Below are 26,563 nucleotides of genomic sequence, written 5' to 3'. Positions count from 1 at the left end.
CTGATGTGAACGGACATTCGAGAATAAACTTGAAATATGTCATTGGTAACAGAGTTCAGCAGGAGTTAGAAACAGGGTAAGACAATGGGTAATTGAAGCTGAAGGGATACAGACTGTGCAACAGGACTAGATACAAAAACTCAAAAATGGACAGCACAATAATACCTAATTGTAAAGTAATCATGTTAAAATACTGAATGAAGCTGCATCTGAGCTATAGGGTTTTTTTTTGTTTTTGTTTGCTTGTTGGTTTGTTTGTTGTTGTTTTTTACTATTATTACTACTTTTATTTCTTTTCTTTATATTAGCATTTTATATCTTTTTCTGTTGTGTTGCTAGTTCCTCTAAACCGATGCAAATGTACTAAGAAACAATGATCATGCATCTATGTGATGATGTTAAGAATTACTGAGTGCATATGTAGAATGGTATGATTTCTAAATGTTGTGTTAATTTCTTTTTTTTTCTTTCCGTTAATAAAAAAATAAAAAAATAATAAAAAAATAAATCAACAATGAATATTAAATAGGGTGTCTTTAAACAGAAATACAATTAAGCAAACTTATATTTTGATCAGTTCACAAAAATGTTGAGACCACAGATTCACGGCAACCAAACCCCGTATTTCCTCTGGGAGCAATGTTTCCGTATTCGTTAACTCAGTTTTGCAGCAGCTTTATAGAATCTAACTACTGTGAATAATGAGAATCGGCTGTAATCCTCTATACCAGATATTTCCTTAAGTGTTGAATATTAACAATCATGTTGTAAGTTCCCTGTGTAAGTGAAGAAGCAGTATCGTGACCACCACCCCTACTATGATTTGGTGATAATTTGGCATTCATAATGCTTCTATAACTTTTGTTCCTTTCCTCTTTCCAAAATCATGCAGTATCTTTTCTTGCTATGACTTTTTAGTGGGAGTTGCATTAAAATGCTTTTTTGATAAATTGCAGAAGATAAGTATGCTATTTTCTTATTTACGTTGTAATTTTCCTTAAATTTGAAGACTCGTGACTAAAAGTTTGAATTTAAAATCAACAACAACAAAAAGTGACAATACCAAGAGATGATGAGAATGTAAAGCAGCCGGAACACTCACACTGCTGGTAGGAATGAAATCTAATATCCACTTTGGACAACTGTCGGGATGTATTTATTAGTGCTAAACATATGCATTCTTTATATCCCAGCAATTCCACTCCTGTGTATATATATCCAAGAGAAGTGAGTATATAGGTCTTTTAGTTTGCAAGCTGCCAGAATGTAATATACCAGAAACAGAGAGCCTTTCAAAAAGGAGAATTTATTAAGTTGCAATAAGGCTGTGAAAATGTCCAAATTAAAGCAAATCTATAAAAATGTTCAAATTAAGGCACCAACAAGAGGTTACCTTCATTCAGGAAAGGCTGATGAAGTTCAGGGTTTCTCTCTCAACTGGAAAGGCACAGGGTGAACATGGTGACATCTGCTAGCTTTCTGCCCAGGTTTCTTGTTTCATGAAGCTCCCCCAGGGACGTTTTCTTTCTTCATCTCCAAAGGTCTCTGACTGCGTGAGCTCAGGTAGTTCTCATGGCTCTGTTGCTCTTTCCAAAATGTTTCCTCTTTAAAAGGATTCCAGTAAACTAATCAAGACTCGCCTGGAATGAATGGAGTCTCATCTCCCTCTAATCAAAGGTTAATACCCACAATTAGGTGTGTCGCGTCTCCATGGAGATAATCTAATCAAGTTTCCAACCTACAATGTTGAATAGGCATTAAAAGAAATGGCTGCCTCTACACGATGGATCAGGATTAAAACTTGGCTTTTCTAGGGTACAAAATCCTTTCAAACCAGCACAATAGACCTAGAAAAATATGCACTAACAAAGAGGTCCAAAACAATTTTATTCACAATAACCCCAAACTTGTGCACCAATATTTGAATGGGTAGACCCATCGTGGTATATTCACATAGTGGAATATTCACTACAGTAAAAAGTAATGAACTATAGCTACATGCAGCTACACAGATGGATCTCAGAGACGTACTTTTGAGTTCAAAAGAATATATGGTATATGACTCCATTTATATGAAGTTCAAAAACAGGGGAAGCTGATCAATGGAGCCAGAAATCAGAATCATGGGTGTGGTAAGCACAATAATGGACCCCAAAGGTGTCCCATCTTAATCCCCTGAAACTGTGAATATGTTATGCTACATGGTAAAAGGGACTGTGCAGAAGTACTTAAGTTTGCTATCAGTTGACTTTAAGATAGGGACATTATCCTGGATTTTCCCAGTGGGTCTAATCTAATCAGATGAGCCTGTAAAGCTGGGAGAGTTCTCTGGCTGGTGACAGAAGAGATATGGCAGAAGGGGAAGTCAGAGATGTAAAGTATGAGAAGAACACCCCCAGTTGCTGGCTCACAAAGATAGAAGGAGCCATGTGGAAAGCGTGAGAAGGAAATTAATTCTACTAACAACTTGAATAAGCCTGGAAGTGGATTCTTTCCTGAAGCAAATAGATAAGAGGCCAGTCCAGCTGACATCTTGGCTTTGTTGTGAGACTGAGGTGGAGAATCACATCGATCTGCCTGGACTTCTGACCTACAGAACTGTGAGATAATAAGTGGTGCTGTTTTAAGCCACTAAATGTGTGGTAATTAGTTATGGCAGTGATAGAACACTAATTCAGTGGGCATCGACTGGGAAGGAAAATAAGGGGGATGTCTGGGGTCCATATCTTAATCGAGTGGTAGTTTTGTGGCTTTTAGATTGGTAAAAAATTCATTAAACTGTTCACCTCAATTTTTACACTCAGTTAAAATGAGGAATAAGAGATAAGAAGTCATTATCCTTGATTTGTAAAGTTACGATTTTCAATGTAGTCATAGAAGGTAGACTTGTTGGGTAGTTCAGTGGTTAGAATGCCTGCTTTTCATGAAGGAGACCTGGGTTCGATTCCCGGACCATGGACCAAAAAAAAAGTAGGCTTATATAATTTCTGATTTTTTGAAAGTTATTGTGGCTTTCTTTGTAGATTACTAAATGATATATTTTTACAAATTGTTTTAGTTTGTTAATGCTATTGGGATGCCATATACCAGAAATGTAATGGCTTTAAAAAAGGGAATTTATTAAATTGCAAGTTTACAGTTCTAAGACATGAAAATGTCCAATTAAGGCACTAGTAAGAGGTTACCTTCACTCAAAAAACGCTGATGCTATCGGAAACACCTCTGTCAACTGGGAAGGCATGTGGGTGTCATCTGTTAGGCTTTGGGTTATGGACCCCTTTCTCAGCTGGGAAGGCACAGGGTAACATCTGCTAGATTTCTCTCTTCGTTTCTTAAGACTTCCCTGGGGATGTTTTCCTTCTGCATTTCCAAAGGTCTCTGGCTGTGTCAGCTCTAAAGCTTTTTCCAAAATGGTTCCCTCATAAAAGACTCTAGTAAGCAACCCATTTTGAATGGGTGGAGACACATCTCCATGGAAACCACCTAATCAAAAGGTCCCACTCACAACTGGGTGGGTCACATCTCCATGAAAACAATAAAAAAGATGCCATCCAGCACTAATGAATGAGGATTAAAGAACATGGCTTTCTGGGGTCCAACACAGATTCAAACAGGCACACAAATGTTCCATGAGCATGTGAAAAATCCGTTCCCTGCTCATTCAGGAACAAATTTATGGGTGGATAACAGGTTTTCTCATTGTAGGATGTAGTGGGAAACACTGAGTCTCCACCTTTCCTTTCTTCGTGGCGAGGAACCTTATTTCATCTCAACTCATAGCTCAGTCGTTTCATCTCAACTCTCCTTGGTATCTGCCTGCCTACAAGAAAGAACAGATTTCATTCCACCCCTCCAAGTGCAGAGACACTACAGAAACAAGTTCCAAGGGGCAAGGGGCTGGGAGTGCTGCAGTTGTTCAGCATGCTTGCTCCTGGGACAGAACGCCAGCCCTATCTTGGGGCGAAACACAAGCCCTCCTCAGTCTCCAACAGCTTTATCAGTAATTAAGCTATTTTTATATTTATCTGCCTAATGCCTGTTTGTAATTAAACTGTTAATTTTGAAGTAATTTCAAATTTACAGAATAACCATAAAAAAACCCATAAGATAACTCCAATATACCCTCCACCCTGATATCCAGATCCATCAACTTTTAACATTTTGCCACATTTGTTGTGTCATTCTATCTATCTATCTATCCATCCATTTATCTATTTTCTAAACATTTGAGAGTATATACATTATGCTCCTTGAACACTTAATGCTTCCATGCATATTTCCTAAGAACAAGGATACTCACTTATATAACCACTTTAAGGGCAGTTATCAAGTTCAAGAACTTTAACATTGATATAAGGCTTACAGTCTATATTTCAGTTTTTTCACATCTCTGCCAATAATATTCTCCATTACCTGCCCAACTCTTATATCTACCTTCAGGTTTTTGTATTAGATTCAGGAATTTTAAGAAGATGATAAAGAAAATAGTTTCAGGGGCAAAAATAATGCATGAACATTGTGTTGTCTGAGACTTGATGCAGCTCTTTGGCTTTGGTTTATATAAGTCACAGGGGGCTATGAATTTGGCAGGTCCCTGAGCTGGGTGGCCCTGTTCTCCCTGGTGGCTTGTTTTATATAGAGCCAAACTTTGATTTTTATTTTTTAAAACAGAAATTGATCTGAGTTGATGCCTATGACATTGGCCTTGCTAAGCACGTGCAGCTGATGCAATCCCTCAATTACAAGAGTGAGAAATTCTGTTTACAGGTCTTTTAGGCATTAGTAGATGGGGCTAGGGGCTAAGTCTTTTTCCTCCTTTTACTGAATTTGTCACCTAGAGCTGGGCTCAGCACCCTTAAAGTGCAGTTTCAGTTGGGTTCCATGCTTGCTGTAGGGAAGTGTGTAGGAGCAACCACCTCTAAAGTGTTAGTGCCAGGCCTGGGAGGCTGTATAAATATGTGAAAATTAATTCAGCCACCCAAAATTCTGTTCCATTTTTGTTGATACATGGCTTTGATGCACTTTCAGGACCAAGAAACTATGGACGGACCAACCCTGAATTCCTTTGACTTGTCTCTAGATTCCAAGGTGTGCCTCCCTGCACGTGTTGAAGTATTAATTGCATAAACTCTCCCTTGGTTTTAGATTCCAGATACCCAAACTGTAGTTTCCCCTGGAGAAGGGTGGTAGATTTTATTAATAAGGAAAAAAAAAAGAATTGAGTCTTGATTTACAAAGAGAATATCCTATTTATCTTGGTTTGAGCTGCAGAAACAAATAAACATATTGCAAACCTAAATTTAAAAGACCTCGTCTCAATCTCTAGGAATCAAATTTGCTTAGGAAATCAAAGAAAGTAGGAATAGTTTGAACAGCATATCCCATGTTGCAGAAAAGTGTAAAGAAGAAAGAAATGCTACTCAAGTTCTAGAACATTCAAAAGCTGCCTATCCATTATGTCAAAACTAAATGTCAACAATTGGGGTCCTGGGGGAGGGGTTCGGAGTCTTTGCAGAAGGAAAGGAAATGTCTTCATATAGATTATGGTGGCAAAGACATGTCTATTTACTTAGGTTGGGTTGTATGATGTATAAATAAAACTGTTTAAAATGAACAGAAAGAACATGGAATAGGGCATGAAAATTTGTTCATTTTTCCAGGTTAGTGTGATGTCCTGATATATCCCAGAGTAATCTGTACAGAGAATGAAAAAGTATTTGCAAAATCCCCTTGGGAGACTGGGGAGAAAGAAGAAATATTCAACTTTCCCTTTTGGAAAATTCCTAGTATTCTTGCAAGCAGTGGGGACAACAAATTCAATAGTCTGAGTCCTAGATCTTGGGGTTCACCCCCAAGAAACTTATTCCTGCAAAGGATAGGCTAAGCCTAATTAAAATTATGCCTAAGAGTCATCCCCAGAGAACATCTTTTATTGTTCAGATGTGGCCTCTCACTAACTTGAACTGAATGTAATAATTATATAGATGAGAGAACAAGAGAAAAGAAATGTGGCTGTATCAGAGAAGAGATAGAAAGCATCCAGTAATTTTAACAGGAGAGATTTAATGGGAAGAATTATTAACTAGTAACAGAAGACTGGCTACTAAGTAGTTAAGAGAACTCTAAAGAATACAAGAAGGAACACATTTGGGAGAGTCCCACCTCCCCAGCCAAGAGTCAAATACAGACTACATTGGAGAAGGTGGGATTGGAGTCCAGCAGAGAAGTCACGGAGAATGGCAATCAGGAACCCACCCACCAAAGCACCAGGGGAAGTTAGTGGTGTGTGTGTGTGTGTGTGTGTGTGTGTGTGTGTGTGTGTGTGTGTGTTGGGAGGGAGGTGCTGTTGAACTGCCCAGGAAGTTACCTGCATGCAGAATGGTTGAACTTGCCGGGAATTGGTGTGGTTAGAATTTGCCAAGAAGTTGCCTTCAGGGAAAGCTTCCTTTGGGAAGCCGGCGGGGGCACCCATGGGTTTCATCAGGAAATCGCCTCCAGAAGTTGAACTTGCAGATGACTGCCATAGCCTCACCTAATGGCTGATCTCCACAGGTACAAGGAAAGGAAGCCACATCAGAACTAGGCAGGGAAGCCTCTTCCTGCTACAGCAGACCCTCTACTAATAGTTTAACATGGGGCCAGCCAGCAAAGAAGGAACGTTAAGAGGGTGTCAAGGAGGGCTCTGAAGGATTGATTTGGAGCTGAGAGACAGAGTATTGATAACTGGCACAGTGACAAGATGCTAATGGATGTGAATTTGGGTGAAGGTCAGTAGAAGTTCACTGTGCTATTCTTGTTTCTTGTTCTATTCTTAAACTCTTCTGTATGCTTGAAATTATTCCTAAAAAAAGTCCCATCGGCTGAAATAGGACAAAATAAGACAGAAAGAATGGTAATTTTTACTTAAAAATTTGCATTGGGCTTTAGAAGAGTATTTGATTTTAGACTTTGATTCTTGTGAACTTTAAAGGATTTTTACTTCTTTGGACTTTTGATTTCAGACTAATTCCTTTAAACTTTCATTTGCAAAGAGATTGACTTTTAGACTTTAATATTTATCCCTAGGTAATTCACAACAGAAGGCAACTTATATTCAAGATGGGGCTTCTTACATTACCCTTTTCCTAGTAGGATATCTTCATGCTGAATCTTGATCTTGTTGCAAAACCTCTGAAGAGCTGTATTAGCTTGATATTATTGGAGATAAGAAATGGGAAAAGGAAATGAAATCTCAATCTGGTTATTGCTAGACCTTGGCATGAATTAGTATGGTTCTAACCCATTTCAGAATCTCTTGGTGTGTAGAGATTTCAGAATCTCCACACTGCCCAAGAGTAGACCCAGGAAGATTCTAATTGTTGCAGTCGTTGATCTGGAGTGAGATCACCTGATAAAGGTGAGAGCAGGGTTGTCCTGAGAGAAGGCTGATTGCCACATGCCTGGTTGATTGTGGACTTAATAGTAAAGCCCAGTACTTAATTAAGAGAAAGCCAGGAAGTGGTAGAGAGGGTCACTTATTCTTCCCTCTTTCTGCGTCCATGTGGAGGAATTCCATCAAACGGACACTCCTGCCCTTTCTCAATACTCTTGTTGGCCAACTCCAAAGAAGGTTGAATTACATGGTGGGCCAGTTGGCAGGAAGGAACTGGCATTGGTTTGGGATCTGCCAGCCTGCCAAGAGCACTCATTATACCATCCTCCTTAGCTTTCAGGGCAGGCCTGAGGCTGTCCAGTACTGCCTGTGTCCGGGTGAGTAAAACCACCTATATTCAGGAATGAGGCCAGTTTGATCAACCAACTCAAAGCCACTTCCTCCAACAACTTTAATAAAATTGATAGTTCCACCTCCATCTGCCTAACTTTTGGTGTATCTCTTCAGTGGTTCTGAACTCGAATGGTGGAATGAGACACAAGGGTGCTATTTATTAGTCCCTTCAGACCTCAGTTTATTATTCAATTTCTCTTCACCTTTTCTTATTTTATTGTCTTAAATCAGTACTGCCCATCAGAACTATGATGCTAGCCACATTTTATATGTTATATAAAATTATATAAAATATATAATAAAATTATATTATATAATTTTAATGGCTAGAAAATATATAATTATATATTATATAATTAATATTAATATAAAATATATAATATATTTTCTATATAAATATATTATATTTATACATTAATGCATTATATTATATATTATTTATATATAATATATATTTATATATAATATATAAAATATTAATTATATAATTATATAGAACATTTATAACTCTATAATTATAAATTATAAGATTATATATTATAAATTTTCTATAGTCACATTAAAAATTAAATGGATGAGGTTAATTTTAATGATATATTTGATCTAATCCAATACGGCCAAAATGTTGTCATTTTGACATGTAACTAATTAAAATTATTATTAAAATAATAATAATTTCACCCTCCATCTTTTAAATTCAGTGTGTATTTTCCACTCACAGCACATCTCAGTTTGGACTAGTTACATTTCAAGTGCTCAATAGCTGCATGTGGCAAGCAGCTACCCCACTGGACATGGCCTGGCCTATCTGAGGGAGGTGGCCTAGTGTCCCATGCCATTTTGTCTAGGTTGGTTGTAACTTGATGTAAGAATATAAGCCTGTGGTGGTCTGAAGCTGTCTGTACCCCAGAAAGACAGGTTCTTAAATCTAATCTATTCCTGTGGGTGTGAACCCATTGTAAGTAGGACCTTTTGACGAGACTTCTTCAGCTAAGGTGGGACCAAGAAACTATGGTCCCGTGACACACCTCATTCAGGATGGGACTTAATCCTCTCGCTGGAGCCCTTTACAGTCAGAGCGAATTCAGGGAGAGAAAGAAAAAGCCACGAAAGCGGGACATTGAACAAAACCTGGAAGAGAGAGACCAGCAGATGCGGCCATGTACTTTGCCTTGTGGCAGGGGAACCAAAGATCACTGGCAGTGGTTGTTGGGAAGAAAGCATTGCCTTGATGATGTCTCAATTATTGGGACATTTCCTCAAACTCTAACTGTAAGTAAATAAACTCCCATTGTTCAAGCTGAACAATGGGAGTTTATAGCATCTGCTTTATGCAGTCTAGGAAACTAAACCACCATTCCAGGGGGAGTCAGCTAACTCTTAAAAGGCTGATTTCATTGCACCCCTCAATCCATAGAGATTGACACTTTATTCTAACAAGGATAGACACAAATTCTAACTACAAACTTTCCTTCTCTGGGCAAACGTCTATTAATATTGGTTCTTGGACTAACATACCATGGTGTCTAAAACATCATCTCCTCTGACTTAGAAACTCATTTTGTAGCAAAGAGAGTGTGCCGGTTTGAAAGGATGTATGTATCCTAGAAAAGCCATGTTTTAATCCTAATCCCATTTTGTAAAAAGCAGCCATTTCTTCTAATCCCTATTCAGTACTGTATGTTTGAAATTTTAATTAGATCATCTCCCCGGAGATGTGACTCAATCAAGAGTGGTTACTAAACTGGATTAGGTGGAGACGAGTCTCCACCCATTCCAGGTAGGTCTTGATTAGTTTACTGGAATCCTATAAAAGAGAAAACATTATGAAGAAAGCAAGAGGTTCTGAGAGAGCAGAACAACATAACCATGAGAAGCAGAGAGTCCACAAGCCAGCAGCCTTTGGAGATGAACAAGGAAAATGCCTCCCGGGTTGCTTCATGAAACAGGAAGCCAGGAGAGAAAGCTAGCAGATGACACCGTGTTTGCCATGTGCCTTTACAGATGAGAAAGAAATCCTGGCCGTGTTTGCCATGTGCCTTTCCACTTGAGAAAGAAACCCCAAACTTCATCAGCCTTCTTGAACCAAGGTATCTCTTCCTGGATGCCTCAGATCAGACATTTCTATAGATTTATTTTAATTGGGACATTTTCTCGGCCTTAGAAATGTAAGCTTGAAACGCATTAAATTCTCTTTTTTAAAAGCCATTCCAATTCTGGTATATTGCATTCTAGCAGCTAGCAAACTAGAACAGAGAGTATAGCATGAACTTATATTCATGATTTTTATTGATATCACCAGTTGTTCTATTATTTAAAAGCAACTAGCTTGATAGAATGAAGCAATGATTATCGAATGTTCATTTATGGCACTATCTAAGAGAAATGTCCTGGGTGGTTGGGTTATTATCTCACCAAATGTGATAAATATCTTAAAAACCTCATAACCAGAATGCATGGTACAGGTGGAGGTGGGAGTGAAATCTCACACTGTTACACCTAATCACCCATTTGAAGAACATTTACTTCTTGTCTCAGTAGCTGTGCAGCAAGTTGCTGTATGTTGGTTAGGCACAACAGAGACTCTCAGCAAATGACTGCTTCATTGTTTGCACAGCCTTGATGATGCCTTTATTTGGACATTTTTTTTCAGCCTCAAACTGTAAGCAGATACAGTCCCATTGTTTAAGCCAACCCATTTCATGCTATCTGCTTCAAGCAGCCTAGGAAACGAAAACACTACCCTTCCCTTGCCCTGAACCATTTTCACTGGTTTGAGTGGCCAAAAAAGGGTTCATGTTGCTATCAAATACAACTGACTCCCAAATAGCTACTTTTTTGATTGCAATATTGTACCTCCACTAGTACCCCATGGCCCTTTGGTTTTTAGATTTTTAGACCCAGATGAGTGTGATTTATGGCTAACAGCTTGCATTTCATCACAAAAGCAATGGCCACCTCAACCCCAGAATTGGTGAGGGTGGACCTGGGGGAGCCAGCAGGTGTGTGAAGGCATGCCGGGGCTCCTTGAGGCCGTGCCCTGCTAGTAAAAGGCTTGATGGATCTAGGTAAGGGAGGTTCCTCAAACCTGACCAGCCTCTTCTCCCTTCTCCAGTACGGGAGGGTGGGGCATGGACAGAACTGCCGGGATGGGTGGACTCTCTGTTGGCTGCGGTTGCAGGTCTTGGTGTAAGTGGGTCAAATTCACCCGCCACTTTGGAAGATCCAGCACTTTGGGGAAAGCCTTATTCCTACTTATCTTGGTTGTGGTTCCAAGGAGCATGTCTTTGGCTGATGGTCCCCATGAGGGTGTGAACATGGCACAGTTACCATCTTCCTCACCTTGCTAAAACCCAGAGACAGAATGGGAGAGGATGGCATCTCAGAGCTGACAGGTCTCCTCCTGGTTTGACTGTGGGTGGTGGAGGAACCTGTGTCCCCTCAACCCAGCAGGAAGAGGAGGAGAAAGGGCTGGCTGCCCCTGAGTGGAATGGATAGTTGATAGGATCCTGTGGGCGGGGGAGTGCAAAGATTTACCTAGTGGGGAGATTTAAGGCAGTGAAGGCATTTGTTCCCCAGAATTCCAGGTGCAGTAGGAGGGATGCTTCAGAGACTTAGAACGTAATAGAAGGAGTCCCTTGGGGTCAAGGGGAGAAGAGCTGCTTGGGCTGACTCAGAAGAGTTTTAAGGGGCCAGAGAGAGGTGGGAGAGGAAAAGTCTGTTCGGGAGCTTCTGCCCTGCATGGAAGAGAGTTTGAGAGTGAAAGAGAGGTGAAGAGGGAGGAATGAACTTCTCCTGCCTCTTGATATTATCTGGAGAACTTTAGTAATGATATAGATCTCTTTCAAGGGGATTTTTCGCCCTGACTGCTGTTCCATGAATGGGGCACTGAACTGACAATCCTGGCCCAAGGGGACTTGGCAAATAAGTGGCAAAGATGAGGCTCAAATCCCAGTTCTCTGATTCATTTTCTCTCTTTTTTTTTTTCCTTGCAGCCATTCTACAAAGCAAACAAAGCCCCAAACTTAGTAAATATCTTTTATTGTATTATTGTTGATTACGTTTAGGATACTTACACACTAAGAAAGCAATGTTAAATGCAGAAAAAGCTGTTTCCAATTATGCTTATGAAAAATAATTTAAAACAAGAAATTATTAAAAATCATAAGAACAAAGAAATGAGAGCAACAGAAGCAGGAAACAAAACAGCGTGGGTGGCAAAACTGCAACTATTTCAAATCCCCAGGCCATAAGAGGCATAAAGCAAAGACTGACATACCCGGCTGCAAAACGTCATTAGCAGCTATCTTTCCCTTGCACTTTAAAAAATCTTTTCCAAATTCCCTGCGGCAGATGTTACTACTATAATGTGTTGGGAGAAAAACTCCTCCTTCTACTTTATCTTAGGTATCCTGGTTTATTCTTTTCTCAAAAGAATCCTCATACCACTAGAAAAGCTTTTATCATCCAGATCTTCATTTTACCACCACGCATAATACAACAATTGAAATAATTTAAATATTCACAAAAATGGACAGAGAAAGAGCAGAGCGTTTGTTGCTTTTTCATCTTTTCTCTTCTTTCTCCCTTCTGTTTCCTGACGGCGACTCAGCCATGGGGTTCCCAAAAGCCCACCCCACTGGCAAAGGCATGCAACCCAGTCCTGACCGACCAGAGTCTGGTCTTTGACTTGGATCAAGTTCAGGAAAAACCTCCCATTGTCCCACTTTGGGCCCCACTTCCCACGTGGGAGCCCTGAGGAAATGCCTTGGAAATGCCTCTGGAGCCGCTGGCACCATCTTGCCTGCATTTAGCCAAAGCCTGAGAAATGGAAAGCCAGAAACCCAACCACATCATCCTCTGCATACTGACACGTGTGTTCCTAAATTTTTTTTTGGGGGGGGGGGGGTGGCAGAAGGGCAGAGTTGGGGTGCATGGTTGGGAATCGAAGCCAGGACTCTGGCATGGAAGGTGAGCATTCTACCACTGAATTATCTGTGCATGCGTGTGCCCCTAAATAGTTTAAGTACAAGAGCCAATACATTACTGTTGCTACTTAAGACAGTTTGAGCTGTTTGGGGACACTTAAAGCGGAATGAATGAGTGATGACTAGTATAGGCCGAGTAGAAGATTACACACATAGAAGAACACTTTGTAATCTAGAGAAACAAGGTCTATAAAAACAGAATAAAGCACTGCATGGTAGAAAGTACTATTACTTGAAAAGTGCAGGATAGAAAGTTATGTATCTGTAAGAAAGTGAAGGAATTAGGAGTTATAGGAAAAAGAAGGCTCAGTGGATTGCAGAAAGGTAGATCTTTTCCAGGGCACTCTGGGAGGGTTGTAGGACACAGTGTCGGGACAACCTGCGAAACCAGCAATTCCGCTCTCCACACAAGGAAGGCCCAGAGAGCAGATCCGCCCAAATGTCAACCGTCCTTGCCCTGGTTCCATGCACTATTTCTTGCCCTTAATCTTTCTTGTCCTGAATTTTCAGAAATTGTTTTTAATGTGTACACACTATTTTAAAAATAGCAGCTAAAGCATTATAAGAGGAAAAACAAAATTTTTAGGCAGGTGAACTGGACAGCCAGGGAGTTCCTTCTGGGTCTAAGAAAGTGGTAGGAGGAAGCAAAGGGGCTCCCGGTCTGCAGGAATCTGGTTGAGCAGGTTCCAGTGACATTCTTTTGTGTGTAAGTCCAGGATCTTAGCTATCCATTACTGCCAGGCTGGGGGAGGCAACAGAAAGGTGAGTCCAAAATGTAAAAGAGAATATTGTCTGCACTTAGTATAGATCTCCTCCTCTGCTTGCCTTGCCCACCCTTACCCTGGCCCCGTTCCTTCTGCTCAGAAGTACCTGGGCTCAGCGTGTCCTCTGGCTCTCCTGTTATCTCAGTGCCTGCTTCCCCTGGCCTGGCTGTGGGCAGGGACAGGTTCTCCAAGGCTCCCTCCAAGGATGACTCACAGGCCATTCTTTCTTGCAAGAGTTTCTGTAAGGAAACAAAATCACCCATCCCAGTGAAGCCACAGAGGTCTGAGAGGCAGCATGACAGAGGAGATGGCCGCCCAGGCTCTGAAGTCAGACCTCTGGGGCTTATAATCCTGAGTTGACCACCAACTAGCTGCCAGAACTCAGTCAGTTGCATAACTTCCGTGGGGCTCAGTATCCTCTTCTGAAAAACTGGGAGGGCCCTTTTCCCAGTGCTTGGACCTCAAGGAGCATCCAGGCAGCAACACAAGGCATGGGCAGGTCTGCCTCCAAAGTGTACTTGATCCCGTTTGGATCTCCAGTGGCCACTTTGTGTCCCACGTCCTCAGGAACAGCCTTGCAAAACTCACACCCCTTAACTCCTTTAACGCCTTTTTGGTAGACCTTGGTTCCTGTAAGCCCCAGTTAAAGCCTCTTCCTCTCTCCCTGCCCCCTGCCCCCCACCCACCCCCCAAGAGGGAAGTACCTGCTGCAGGCTCTCATAGCACTGGGTGAATACCATCAGCCACCTTTCCATCTGGCGAGCCTGGGCCCTCAGCCTCTCTGCATGCCTTGACTTCCCTCCTTCTTTCAGTTGCTTCCAGTTATTCAAGACAGTGCCGAGAGAGGAGATAGTCTTCAGTATGTGCACACTTTTGGTCATCACCAGTACGGTGCCATCAAAGAACTTTCTCATCTGCTTCATCCTTCCGGCTGAGACCTGGCCAGTGTTCAGGAAACGCTTGGCAGCAGCAGTCAAGGAAGGGGGGGTGCTGTCCACCAGAAAGGCAGAGATGTTTCTGTTCATGTTAATGACTCTGTCTCCGCAGTTATAAGCAGTTCTGCCGGTGTCTACGGCTAAGTCTACCTCCTTGGCCCTCTTCTTCTTGGCCTCTTGGTTGAGCCGGTCGTGAATGCGCGCTAGGCGACTGAGCCTAGTTCTGGCTCTTTCATCTTGAGAATATTCCAGAAAGCTGGTGATGGTGACCTCAGTGATGGCCCCCAAACCTTGAATAGCAGTGGAGAGCCCCAGGCTTCCTACGACCATTGCCGGAGTCAGGGATAAACCCATGATGCCCAGGACTCCAGAGAAGACACCCATGGAGCCAGTCACCATGTGGGTCTTGGTGAACACTTGGCGGACTTCATCGAAGCCGTTCGCGTCATCATGGAGATCCCTGATGGCCTCTTGTAGCTCCAATTTTAAGAAGGGAAAGACTTCCAAGAATATTCTTTCTTTAGCTGTCAGAATCCCCTCTTGTAAATCCACATCTTCACATGAAAGATCGTCATCCTCATCCCTGTGGAGGAGTCAGATAAAGATTTGCTTCAGTCAGTCCACCCCCACAACCCACCCCAGAAGGGAAAGCCAGATTCTTGGTCGGGCACATGGTTTTGCTTAGAAGTTCTTGCCAATGCCGACTTTGAATCCTGCATCTCCCTAACACCTCCACTGCCCCTGCTGTGATCATGAAAAATCCAAGTGCCCCTGGGAAACTCAGCCTTTGTTAAAAACCACATGAACAGGAGAGACGAGAGGGGGCATCTGGATGGACAAATGGGAGAACCTCAGCCTTGGCCACAGAGACAGGGAAGGGAGTCTAGTTCCAAGGCATGTTTTCAGACTCGTACAGAGAAACTGAACAACTACCACCTGGGAGGGGCAATTAAGAAATGCAAAAACCTAGTCAAAATAAGGAAACTTAGGATTAATGGAGGGAAAGACATGGGCAAGTTGGAGAAAGAGAAAAGTCAGGTGTTGGGTGGGGAGTTGGGAGTCCTCCATTTGTAGAGGTGAACCAGAGGGAGGAACAGGCCATATCACACAATGCATCCTTCCCTTTGTTGACCTGGAATTTGACTAGTATTGGTGTGCCTTTGCTTCTACAGGAGCTGTCCCATAGAGAGGGCCAAGACAAATTACTTATGTTCTGAATGTTCTCCATGATGCTCAGCCAGTTTAACTGACCCTTTCAAAGCAGATGGGACAGCTTCGTCCTGGAAGAAGTAAAAGACAAATGCACTCAGGTCCCTCTTTCCCTAACACCTCACAGGAAGAAGATCTTTGCAGGCCCAGCTGTGCTTGGCCTTCGCGGGAGAGCAGTCCCAGGGAAAGAAGCAGAGGTAAGGGCAAAGCCCACTGTTTCTGGTACTGGTACTGCCCCAGCGCTTAGTCTCACCAATGCTTTCCCTCTAGGGGTTGCTGAGGAGGCCTGGAGAGGACAAGTTTCCTGGCCCAAAGGAGACTGTCAGAGATAGAACAAAACCCTGGAGAGGATCTAAGCCACCTCCTTTAATTTTCAGAGGGAACTGGGGCTCAGAGAGGAAAGGGGACTTGCCCAAAAGAATAAATGAGGAAGAGATAGAGCTTTGGGGGTCCAGAGCTCCAAGACATTCGGTTCTTTCTGCTATTCTTTCCTCTCTCATCTATCTGTTGATGTCAAGAATTTCTCACAGAAGTATATCATTATTCTTTTTTTTGTTTGTTTGGCATGAGCAGACTCCAGGGATCGAATCTGGGTCTCTGGCATGGCAGGCAAAAATTCTACCACTGAGCTACCGTTGCACTGCCCTATATCATTATTCTTTAATCAACCCCTCTCTCTTTACATGTGCGCACACACACACACACAATTACTCAATGAAAAAAGGTATATATCAAAAATACTACCAAGGAAATAGTTTAGTTTAATGAATTAATGATCTTAAGCCCAATTATCAGTCAATCAATTCACAGAGCAAGAGGTCCCCAGGGGTTTCCAGTGGGCAAAGGGTGGGAAGAATGCAAGGAGGGTGTCCCTGTTGAGGAGTCACAACCTTTACAGGTGTCACAATCTTGCCCACCCCAATGGGCAAGTAGTGAAGGGACAAAGAGAAGCAGTGACTAGGCATGCAGCTGCAAATATTGACAACACCACTTGCATTAACTACAAAATTTTGTTTTTTTAACATGGTTAATATCTGACAAAAGCTTGGCTTCATGTGTTTCTTAATTAAACCAAATCTTTAAATACAGACATATCTGCTGTATGGGCAGCAGTACCTACTGGCATAATATTGCAATCAAGTTCTATGAGACAGTACAAGTATAGTTTACTTAATTCACTCAGTTAGCAAATATTTGTTGATTGCCCACAATGTGCTAGAAGCTTGAGATGCTGAATCTAATAATGAACTGATAAATGGACTTAAATTCATGAACTCTTTAACAATATATGAGCCCAAAAGACTAAATTCCTATTAATTCATGGAACTAACAGATATGCGGTCCTACAGTTAGGGGCAATTTTGGCTCCTGAAATCCTATTGCCCAATGTCATATGCCTGAATAACTCTTAACTTACTCTCAAAAATATTTATTTTAACCATCAGGAGTTAGAAATAGGGTAAGATAATGGGTAATTGGAGCTGAAGGGATACAGACTGTGCAACAGGACTAGACAAAAACTCAAAAATGGACAGCACAATACTACCTAATTGTAATGTAATTATGTTAAAACACTGAATGAAGCTGCATCTGAGCTATAGTTTTTTTTATATATATATATTTTTTGTACTTTTTCTTTTTATTTCTTTCTCTATATTATCATTTTATTTCTTTTTCTGTTGTCTTGCTATTTCTTTTTCTAAATCGATGCAAATGTACTAAGAAATGATGATCATACATCTATGTATTACATACATCTATATAATTCTTAATTAGATCATAAATCTAATTAAGAATTACTGATTGCATATGTAGAATGGAATGATTTCTAAATGTTGTGTTAGTTAATTTTTTTTAATTAATTAATAAAAAAAAGGGGGGGACTCCCTCCAAAATGCTTTCTCTTTTAAAGGATTCCTCTAAACTAATCAATACCCACCTGGAATGGGTGGAGTCATATTTCCCTCTAATCAAAAGTTAATATCCACAATCCGGTGAGTCACGTTTACGTGGGAACAATAAAAACTCGTTCTTATTTTGCTACCTCCAAGTTAGCAATACTGAATGAGGAGTAAAGGTCATGGCTTTTCTAGAGTTCACACAGATTCAAATTAGCACAACTACCTTCCAAGATAGCTCATTACCAGTTTATAAAACATCATAGAATTTGTGCATGTAGATAATATATCCTGCCAATTTCCTGAACGTTTTATAAGCTCAAGTATCTTGTTGTAATTTTTATGGAATTTCTAAATAAAGGATCATGTCTTCTGCAAATAAAAAATATTTATTTATTTTAGACGTGAAATTTTTTCAGGCACATATCTTCATATGCACAATGGAGATCAGTGGGAAAACAGGGCCCCTTTTATAGCTAATGTTATTTGAACACATTTATTCTATATCATGAGGATGCTTATAGCATTTCAACAGAATTAGCCCATTCCCCAAAGATGCAAGGTCTTTGGTTTACCAGTCTGAGTCAATATGATCCATCCATTCTTCCCCTTCTTGATTGTCCAGCTGACTCTGGGGCACCAAAGCCATGCTCATTTTGTCCATAGTGAAATTAGAGTTGTTCCTGTGAGTTGATTTTTCTGGAAAAGAATATGCAAAACAAGGTTACTGGACATAACATCAAACCTGATGAAATTCAAGTGTGGAAGGATTTTAGACCATGCTAGGATCAAAATAGCAATGAAGTACTCAAAATGGACTTAATACTTATAAACCATTGTATTTAATTTTTTGAGGGGATTGTGGGAAGATGACAGAGCAGGAAGCTCCAGAAATTCAGACCCCCACCAAAAACAACTATTAATCTGGCAGGAACAGTATGAATCAACAGTTTCAGAACTCTCTGCAATATTCAGGGAAGAACTGGAGGGAAAGGCTGGTAAATTGTGATAAATAACAGTGAATTTCACTCTCCCTGTAGTGGTTAAAATTGATAAACCTTTAGCCAGACTGGCAAAAAAAAAAATAGAGAAAGAACAAAATAACTAAAACCAGGAATTAAAGTGGGGATATTACTACTGATCATATAGAAATAAAAAAGATTATTAGAGGCTGCTAAGAAAAATTATATGTAAAAAAATTGGAAAAACCTGGATGTAATGAACAAATTCATTGAAATAATACAAATTACCTAATCTGACACAAAAACAAATAGAAAATTTCAACAAACCTATAACAAGTAAGCAGATTGTATAAGAAAAGAAAACTACATGCCATTCTGCCTAATGAACATAGATGCAAAAAGTCTCAACAAAATACTAGCAAATTGAATCCAGCAACACATTAAAAGAATTATACACCACGACCAAGTGGGGTTTATATCAGGAATGCAAGGATAGTTCAACACAAGAAAACCAATTAATGTAAAACAGCACATTAACAAATTGAAAGGGAAAAACCTCACGATCATCTCCATTGATGCTGAAAAAGCATTTGACAAAATTCAACATCCTTTCCTGATAAAAACACTTTAAAAGGTAAGAATCAGAGGTAACTTCCTTAATATGATAAGGGGCATATATGATAAACTGATAGCCAGTGTCATAGTCAATGGAGAGTGACTAAAATTTTCCCCCTAAGATCAGGAATGAGACAAGGATGTCCTCTGTCACAACCATTATCCCACATTGTACTAGAAGTTCTAGCTAGAGCAATCAGGCAGGACAAAGAAATAAAAGGCATCCAGATTGGAAAGGAAGAAGTAAAACTTTCATTATTTGCAGATGACATGATATTATACATGGAACAATCCTGAGTAATATACAGCAAAGTTACTTGAGCTAATAAACAAATTCAGCAAGGTGGTGAGACATAAAAATTAATGTGCAAAAATCAATAATGTTTCTATACAGAAACAATGACCTAACTGAGGAGTCAATTAGGAAAAAAAATTCCATTCAAAATAGCAACTGAAATAATCAAGTACCTAGGAATGAACTTAACTAGGGACATAAAGGACCTGTACACAGAAAACTACATAACATTGCTAAAACAAATCAAAGAATATCTAAATAGGTGGAAAGACATTCTCTGTTCATGGATAGGAAGGTTAAATATAGTTAAGATGTCAATTCTACCAAATTTGATTAGTACTAATCAAAATTCCAACAACCTACTTTGAAGACTTGGAAAAGCTACTTACCAAATTAATCTGGAAGGGAAAGAGACCTCAAATAGCTAAAAGAATCCTAAGAAAAAAAGAAGAAAGTGGGAGGATTAACACTGATTTTGAAACTTATTATAAAGCCACAGTGGTCAAAACAGCATGGTACAGGCACAAAGACAGAAGTATTGACCAATGGAATCGAATTGAGAGGATCAAAATAGACCATCAAATCTACAGTTGATTGATTTTCAACAAGGCCCCCAAATCCCCTTAACTAGGACAAAATAGTCTTTTCAATAAATGGTCATGGGAGAACTGGATATCAATAGTCAAAAGAATGAAAGAGGGCCCTTACTTTCCACCTTATACAAAAATCAACTCAAAGTGGATCAAACACCTAAATATAAGAACTAGCACCATAAAGCTTCTAGAAGAAAATGTAGGGAAACATCTTCAAGAGCTAGTAATAGGAGGAAGCTTCCTAAACTTTACACCCAAAGCACAAGTAACAAAAGAAAACAATAGACAAATGAAACAAGCAAACAGATTGAATCAGTAGTTTAAAATTCCCCCCAAAAGGAAAGTTCAGGACCAGATAGTTTCACTGCTGAATTCTACTAAGCATTTAAAGAACATTTAACACCAATACTTCTCAAACACTTCCATAAAAAATAAGAAGAGGGATTACTTTCTAACTTATTAAATGAGGCCTGCATTACCCAGATACCTAAGCCAGATAAAGACAGCACAAGAAAAGAAAATTAGATGCCAATATCCTTTCTGCATATAGATGCAAAAATCCCCAACAAAATAATGGGAACTGAATCTAAAGTATAATAAAAGGATTATACACCATGACCAAGTGGGGTTTGTTCCATGAATGCAAGGATGGTTCAACATTATAAAATCAATCAATTCATTAATAGGAAAGAAAAAACCACTTGATCACCTCAATTGATGTGTAAAAGAACATTTGACAAAATCCAAAATATTTTCATGATAAAAACTCTTAGAAAACTAGTAACAGAAGGGGACAGTCTCAGCATGATAAAAAACATTTATGAAAAACCTACAGCAAATATAATACCCAATGTTGAAAGACTGAAAGCTTCCCCCTTAAAACTGGGAATAAGACAGAAATGCCCCCATCACCACTATTATTCAACATTGTACAGGAAGATCTAGCTGGAGCAATCAGGCAAGAAAAAGAAATGAAAGACATTCAGATTAGAAAGGAAGGAATCAAATTATCCCTATTTGCAGATAACATGATCCTATATATATAGAAAATCCCAAAGAATCCACAAGAAAGTTTCTAGGACAAATAAATTAATTCAGCAAAGTTTCAGGATACAAGATAAATATGCAGAAGTCAATTGGGTTTCTATATACCATTAATGACCAATCTGAAAAGGAAATCAAGAAAACACTTCCATTTACAATACCATCTATGCTGGTTTGAAAGCCATGTTTTAATCCTAATCCTTTTCGTGGAGGCAGCTGTTTCTTTTAATCCCTATTCAGCACTGTAGGTTTGAAACTTGATTAGATTATCTCCATGGAGATGTGAAATGCCCAACTGTGGGTATTCACCTTTGATTGGAGATGTGACTCCACCCATTCCAGGTGGAGCATCTTGATTAGTTTACTGGAATCTTTCAAAAGAAGAAGCATTTTGGAGAGAGCCACGTGAGAGCATGAGATCCATGAGAGATGAGAGAGCCCATGCAGCCAGAGACCTCTGGAGATGAACGCTTCTGGGGAGGTTCATGAAACAAGAAGCCTGGAGAGAAAGCTAACAGTCATCGCCATGCTCACCATGTGACTTTCCAATTGAGAGAGAAACCCTGAACTTTATTGGCCTTTCTTGAGTGAAGGTAACCTCTTGTTGATGCCATAATTTGGACATCTTTATAGACTTGTTTTCATTGTGACATTTTCACGGCTTTAAAAGTGAAACCTGTAATTATTAAATTTCCCTTTTAAAAAAGTCATTCCAGATCTGGTGTATCACATTACGGCAGCTAGCAAATCAGAATAGCATCTAAAAGAATAAAACACTTAAGAATAAATTGAATCAAGGAGGTTAAAGACTTCATATGCTGAAAACTATAAAACATTATTATGTTTTATAGTTGAAAGAAATTAAAGGAAACCTAAATAAATGGAAAGACATCCCATGTTCATGGATTGGAAGACTTAATATTGTCAACATATAAATACTGCTTAAATCAATCTCCAAAGTTAATGCAATCCCTATAAAAATTCCACAAGTCTTTTTTTCTACCAAAAATGGAAATGCTGATCCTCAAATTCATATGGAATTGCAAGGATCCCCAAATAGACTAAACAATCTTGATAAAGAAGAACAAAGTTGGAGGACTCACACCTTTTTATTTCAAAACTTACTACAAAGCTACAATTATTAAAACAATGTGGCACAGGCATAAGGATAGGTATACAGAGTTATATTCTCAATAGTACAGAGATAAATCAACACATCTATGGCTTGTTGGTTTCCCACAAGGTGCCATTCAATGGGGGGTAATAATAGATTTTTCAACAAATGGTTCTGGGACAACTAGAAATCCACATGCAAAAGAATGAATGTGTACCCCTACCTTTCACCATATACAAAAATTAATTCAAAATGGACCAATGATCAAAATATAAGAGCTGATATTATTAAATCTTACAAAAAAAACCTACAGAAATATCCTCAAGACTGTGTCATAAGCAATGGACTTTTGGATTTTACACCAAAAGTACAGAACAACAAAAGAAAAAATAGACAAAATGGACTTCATCAAAATTAAAAATTTTGTGCATTAAGGGATATTTTCAAAAAAGTGAAAACCTACAGAATGGGAGAAAATAGTTGGAAACCATATATCTGAAAAGAGTTTAATATCCAGAATATATAAAGATATCCTACAAATCAATAATAACAACAAAAAAAGACATACAACCTAACTAAAATGGGTCAAGAATTTGGATAGACATTTTTCCAAAAAAGATATTCAGATGGCCAGTAAGTATTTGAAAAAATGGTCAACGTTATTTGTCATTAGAGAAATGCAAATTAAAACTACAATGGGATTCCACTTCATACTTACTAGGATAGTTATTTAAAAAATGGAAAAATAGTAACCCTCATACCTTGTCGGTGGGGATGGTGTAGCTGCAGTGGAAAACAGTGTGATGGTTCTGCAGAAAGTTAAAACATAAAATCACCACCTGACCTGGCAATTCCACCGTTTTGGTTTGCTAGCTGTTTGAATATGATATATCAGAAATGGAATGGCCGTTAAAATGGGGAATTTAATAAGTTCTGCTAGCTTACAGTTCCAAGACTGTGAAATGTCCACATGAAAACAAGGCTATATAAATGTCCAATCTAAGGCATCCAGGGAAAGATATCTTGGTTCAAGAAGGCTCTCAACTGGAAAGGCAAATGACAAAGACAGCGATGTCTACTAGCTTTTTCTCCAGGCTTTTTGTTTCATGAAGTTCCCCTAGGGTTCTTTTCCTTTTTTTTTATCTCCAAAGGTCTCTGGCTGTGTGGGCTCTTGTGGTTCTCATGGCTCTCATGGGTCTCCTGTGTGGCTCTCTCTAAAATGCTTCCTCTTTTCCAGTAAGCTAATCAAGACCCATAATACCCACAACTGGGTGTGTCAGAATCTCCATGGAGATAATCGAATCAAGGATTAGAAAATTCTTTCAAAGATTGCTTTTGCAGGACAAGACAACCTCTTATAAAGAACCTGTGTACACATTCTATTCCCCAGGACATACTGATTTCATTAGAGGGACCCCCCAGACTCTAGCTGAGGGTTCTGGTGGGGCTGAAATCCTCCCCTTGACAAGCAGTGAGACCTGGGGGGCCATGGCCAAGGAAGGAGAGGCCATGTGTCTATCTGGAGAAAAGAGAACATTGGTTGGTTGATTGATTGGACAAAGGTGCCATCTACCGGATCTACTTGAGGGGCATAAGGGAAGTGGGCATCTTCTAATACACATTCAGGCACCTAAGAGCCAGTAGTGACTCTGCTTTAACTTGTATTTTATTTTTATAAACCATAAGCTTGCAAGACAGGAAGCAAGTAGATCACTTAGGAAGTGATTGCAGTAGTTGGGGCAAGGGGTGATAACCTGCACCAGGCTGGCAGCAGTAGCGGTGGTGAAAAGTGACTGGATTTTTGGGAAGCAATCAGGACTTACCAGTGGCTGAGGGACATAGGAGAGCAGAATCAAGGATGTCTTCAAGCTCTGGAGCCTGAGCAACCATTACAATGAAGAAGCCATTGATGAAGCTGGGAAAGGCTGAGGTTTTGGGGGGCAGGCTGGATGGGGAGCCACAGAGTTCAGTTTAGGTCATGTTACGTTTGAGGGGCTTGTTAAACATTCATGAGATACTGAGTAAGCAGTGGACATGTGAGTCTAGAGTTCATGGAAGCATCAGTGTGGAAACTAATTAAAGCCCACAGATGGGATGAGAACCCCAGGGAGAGAGTAACATAGAGGCAAAGTGAGTGCGATGGTTAGGTTCTGACATCAACTTGGCCAGGTGATGGTGCCCAATTGTCTGGCCAGGCAAGCTCTGGCCTAACCATTCCTCCAAGGACATTTCATGGCTCTTTGGTAAACCAAAAGGCTGGTTTATCAAATTATCAGTCAGTTGAAAGTATCCGTGGTTGATTAAATCTACGATTAACTAAGGGCATGTCTCCCGCAAATGATATAATCCAATTGGTTGGAGTTGATCTGATCTGCTAAAAACATATAAGGGAGAAGAGAGAGTTTTCACTGCTTCTTCAGCCAGTGAGCCTCTCCTGTGGAGCTCATTGAAACCCTTCACGGGAGTTGCCAGTCTTGCAGCCTGGCCCATGGGTTTTGGGACTCTTGCATTCCCATGGTTGTGTAAGATTCTTATCAATCTCATATTTACAGATTTCTTCTGTCGATTCTGTTTCTCTAGAGAACGTTGACTAATACAGTGTGGTTCAGGAAGAGGAAAAAACAGCAAGAGACAGAGAAGGAGAAGTGAAGTGACATTTGAGGAGAACCAACTGAAGGTGACATTTTGGAAGCCAAGTGAAAGAAAGCCTGAGGACCACTGACCCATATTTGTGTATCTCTGTATTTCTGGGTCATTTTGTTTCCCATCTTTCTCTTACAAACAAGGCATCACCGGATCTGTTTTACCCTCCAATGAAATGGCTGGCCTGGAGGAAAGCATACTTTCGCAGATTTGAGATCTTTCAACATTCAAAAGGGTTTGTCCCTGCTGTTTCCCACAACCAGAGGGACAGGATATCCTGGCTAGGAAGAGATGTTATCTCCCCCACCCAGAGAAACAAACAGACTAATAATGAGCATAGAGAGAACAGGGTTAACTGAATTCAAGCCTGTCCCGCCACTTATCAGTTTTGTGAGTTCAAGAAAATTAATTCACTGCCTTAAGACTCCCTTTCCTTGTCTGTAAAATAGGGTGGGAAAATGCCTGCCTCAGAAAATGTTAAGGGTCGATAGTTTAAGCATTTGTCCCTATTGGAAATGGGATAAAAATACTCTGTTCAAAAGAAAAGACTCAAACTGGGTGAGAAAGCAAAACTCAACTCTACACTTCTTACAAGAGATACATCTAAAAGAGAAAAGTTGAAACTAAAAAGAGGCGAAAACCACAGTAGGCAAGGGAAGTGGCCACGTGTTTATGAAAAGGGAGCAAAGATTATGGAACTTGATTGCAGTTGTGCTCACACAAATTTACACACGTGATAACACCGCATAGAACTACACCCACGCACAAGTGAGTGCGATGACGATGGGAGAGGATTTGAGAGTTTAGACACTATCCATAACAATCTTTCTTTAATTGCTTGGAGAGCCTCTAACTCTACCATATTCTCCAGCAGCATCTCCCTGGGAATACCAACTCCCTTAACTTACACTCTAAGTAAGAAAAGCCTGCTACTCTAAAAATAGAGCTTTGAGGTGATCCCCCTAAACTTTATCACCAACACCCCTCCCCCACTTCAAACTACTCCAGATAAACTGACAAGCTAGCAAAACTCACCAGTTTGCTTTACAGTTTCAAGACAACTCACCCAGCATCTTTTTTTTTTTTCTGAGACGATATCACTCCTAAACAATGCCCATCAAGGCCAGTGCCGTCTCCTACATCAGTCAGGGGTGTCGGTGCCCCCAGCCAAGAGAGGAGAAGATGTCATTCCACACTCTTCAGCATGTTTTCACTTAAACTTCAAACAGCCCCATGAAGGAGAATTCCCTGTCCTGATTTGGCATGGAAAGAAGCTGAGCCTCTCAAACCCACCAAGTTAGTATCTGCCTGGACAAGGGATTTGAACCCCCGTTGCCCTGACAAAAGCTGTTTTTCCTGCACCAAGAGGCTTTGTAGCTAACCCCTTCAGGGAGCGCAGATGCAGCCTGCCTCCCACCCTCCCTCCTGCTGACCCACCTCCCCTCAGCGAACCTCTCCCTGGAGGACTGGCCTGAGGACAGGAAGTCAGCAGCTTCTAGCCTCGCTTCTCCAGGGCCTCTGACCAGGCCAGGCCAGGAGTGTCCGGGCTACAGTGGAACAGCTGCGAAGTGCCGTGTCTCAGGCAGTATCAGGAATCCGGGAGCAGCCCGAGGCTCTGGAGGCTGGCTCTGGGCAGGGCTTGATTGCACGAATGACTGGGCTCCGCTGAAGAGCTGCGGAAACTCCCCACTGGAACTCTTCCCAGAAAGCATCTGTTTGCTGAGAAATGGCTCACACT

At 40.4% G+C, this 26,563-nt stretch overlaps 1 protein-coding gene across 14 annotated transcripts; it reads right to left on the bottom strand.

The window, feature by feature from the left end:
- Positions 1–129: 129 nt before the first annotated feature.
- On the bottom strand, positions 130–26,563 carry LOC143690913 (apolipoprotein L6-like). 14 transcript variants are annotated; one of them, XM_077168678.1, is made up of 7 exons: positions 26,263–26,562; positions 22,944–22,991; positions 19,821–19,866; positions 18,135–18,258; positions 14,222–15,035; positions 13,624–13,756; positions 1,757–3,820 (listed from the first exon to the last, which is right to left on the bottom strand). In XM_077168678.1, exons 4-7 carry the CDS (start codon positions 18,221–18,223, stop codon positions 3,765–3,767), a joined length of 1,092 nt encoding a protein of 363 aa, XP_077024793.1. In that variant the 5' UTR covers positions 18,224–18,258; positions 19,821–19,866; positions 22,944–22,991; positions 26,263–26,562; the 3' UTR covers positions 1,757–3,764. The 14 variants fall into 14 exon arrangements, with proteins under 14 accessions (XP_077024787.1, XP_077024786.1, XP_077024793.1 ...); XM_077168681.1 differs by having other exon boundaries at positions 26,278–26,562; XM_077168672.1 differs by lacking the exons at positions 1,757–3,820; positions 19,821–19,866; positions 26,263–26,562 and adding exons at positions 130–1,738; positions 24,006–25,864.

Source organism: Tamandua tetradactyla, chromosome 7, assembly GCF_023851605.1.
Source record: "Tamandua tetradactyla isolate mTamTet1 chromosome 7, mTamTet1.pri, whole genome shotgun sequence".
Lineage (NCBI taxonomy): Eukaryota > Metazoa > Chordata > Mammalia > Pilosa > Myrmecophagidae > Tamandua > Tamandua tetradactyla.
Note: the sequence above shows the minus strand (reverse complement) of the source record. Positions and strands in the feature narration are given on the sequence as shown.

Excerpts from the sequence above, each read along its gene's own strand:
- LOC143690913 (XM_077168671.1), bottom strand. The coding sequence starts at position 24,072 with ATGGTTGCTCAGGCTCCAGAGCTTGAAGACATCCTTGATTCTGCTCTC. Across the intron at positions 18,259-22,943 it reads ACACCATCCCCACCGACAAG|AAAAATCAACTCACAGGAAC; the intron begins GTATGAGGGTTA and ends ATTCTTTTCCAG. Across the intron at positions 15,036-18,134 it reads GATCATATTGACTCAGACTG|GGATGAGGATGACGATCTTT; the intron begins GTAAACCAAAGA and ends ACTCCTCCACAG.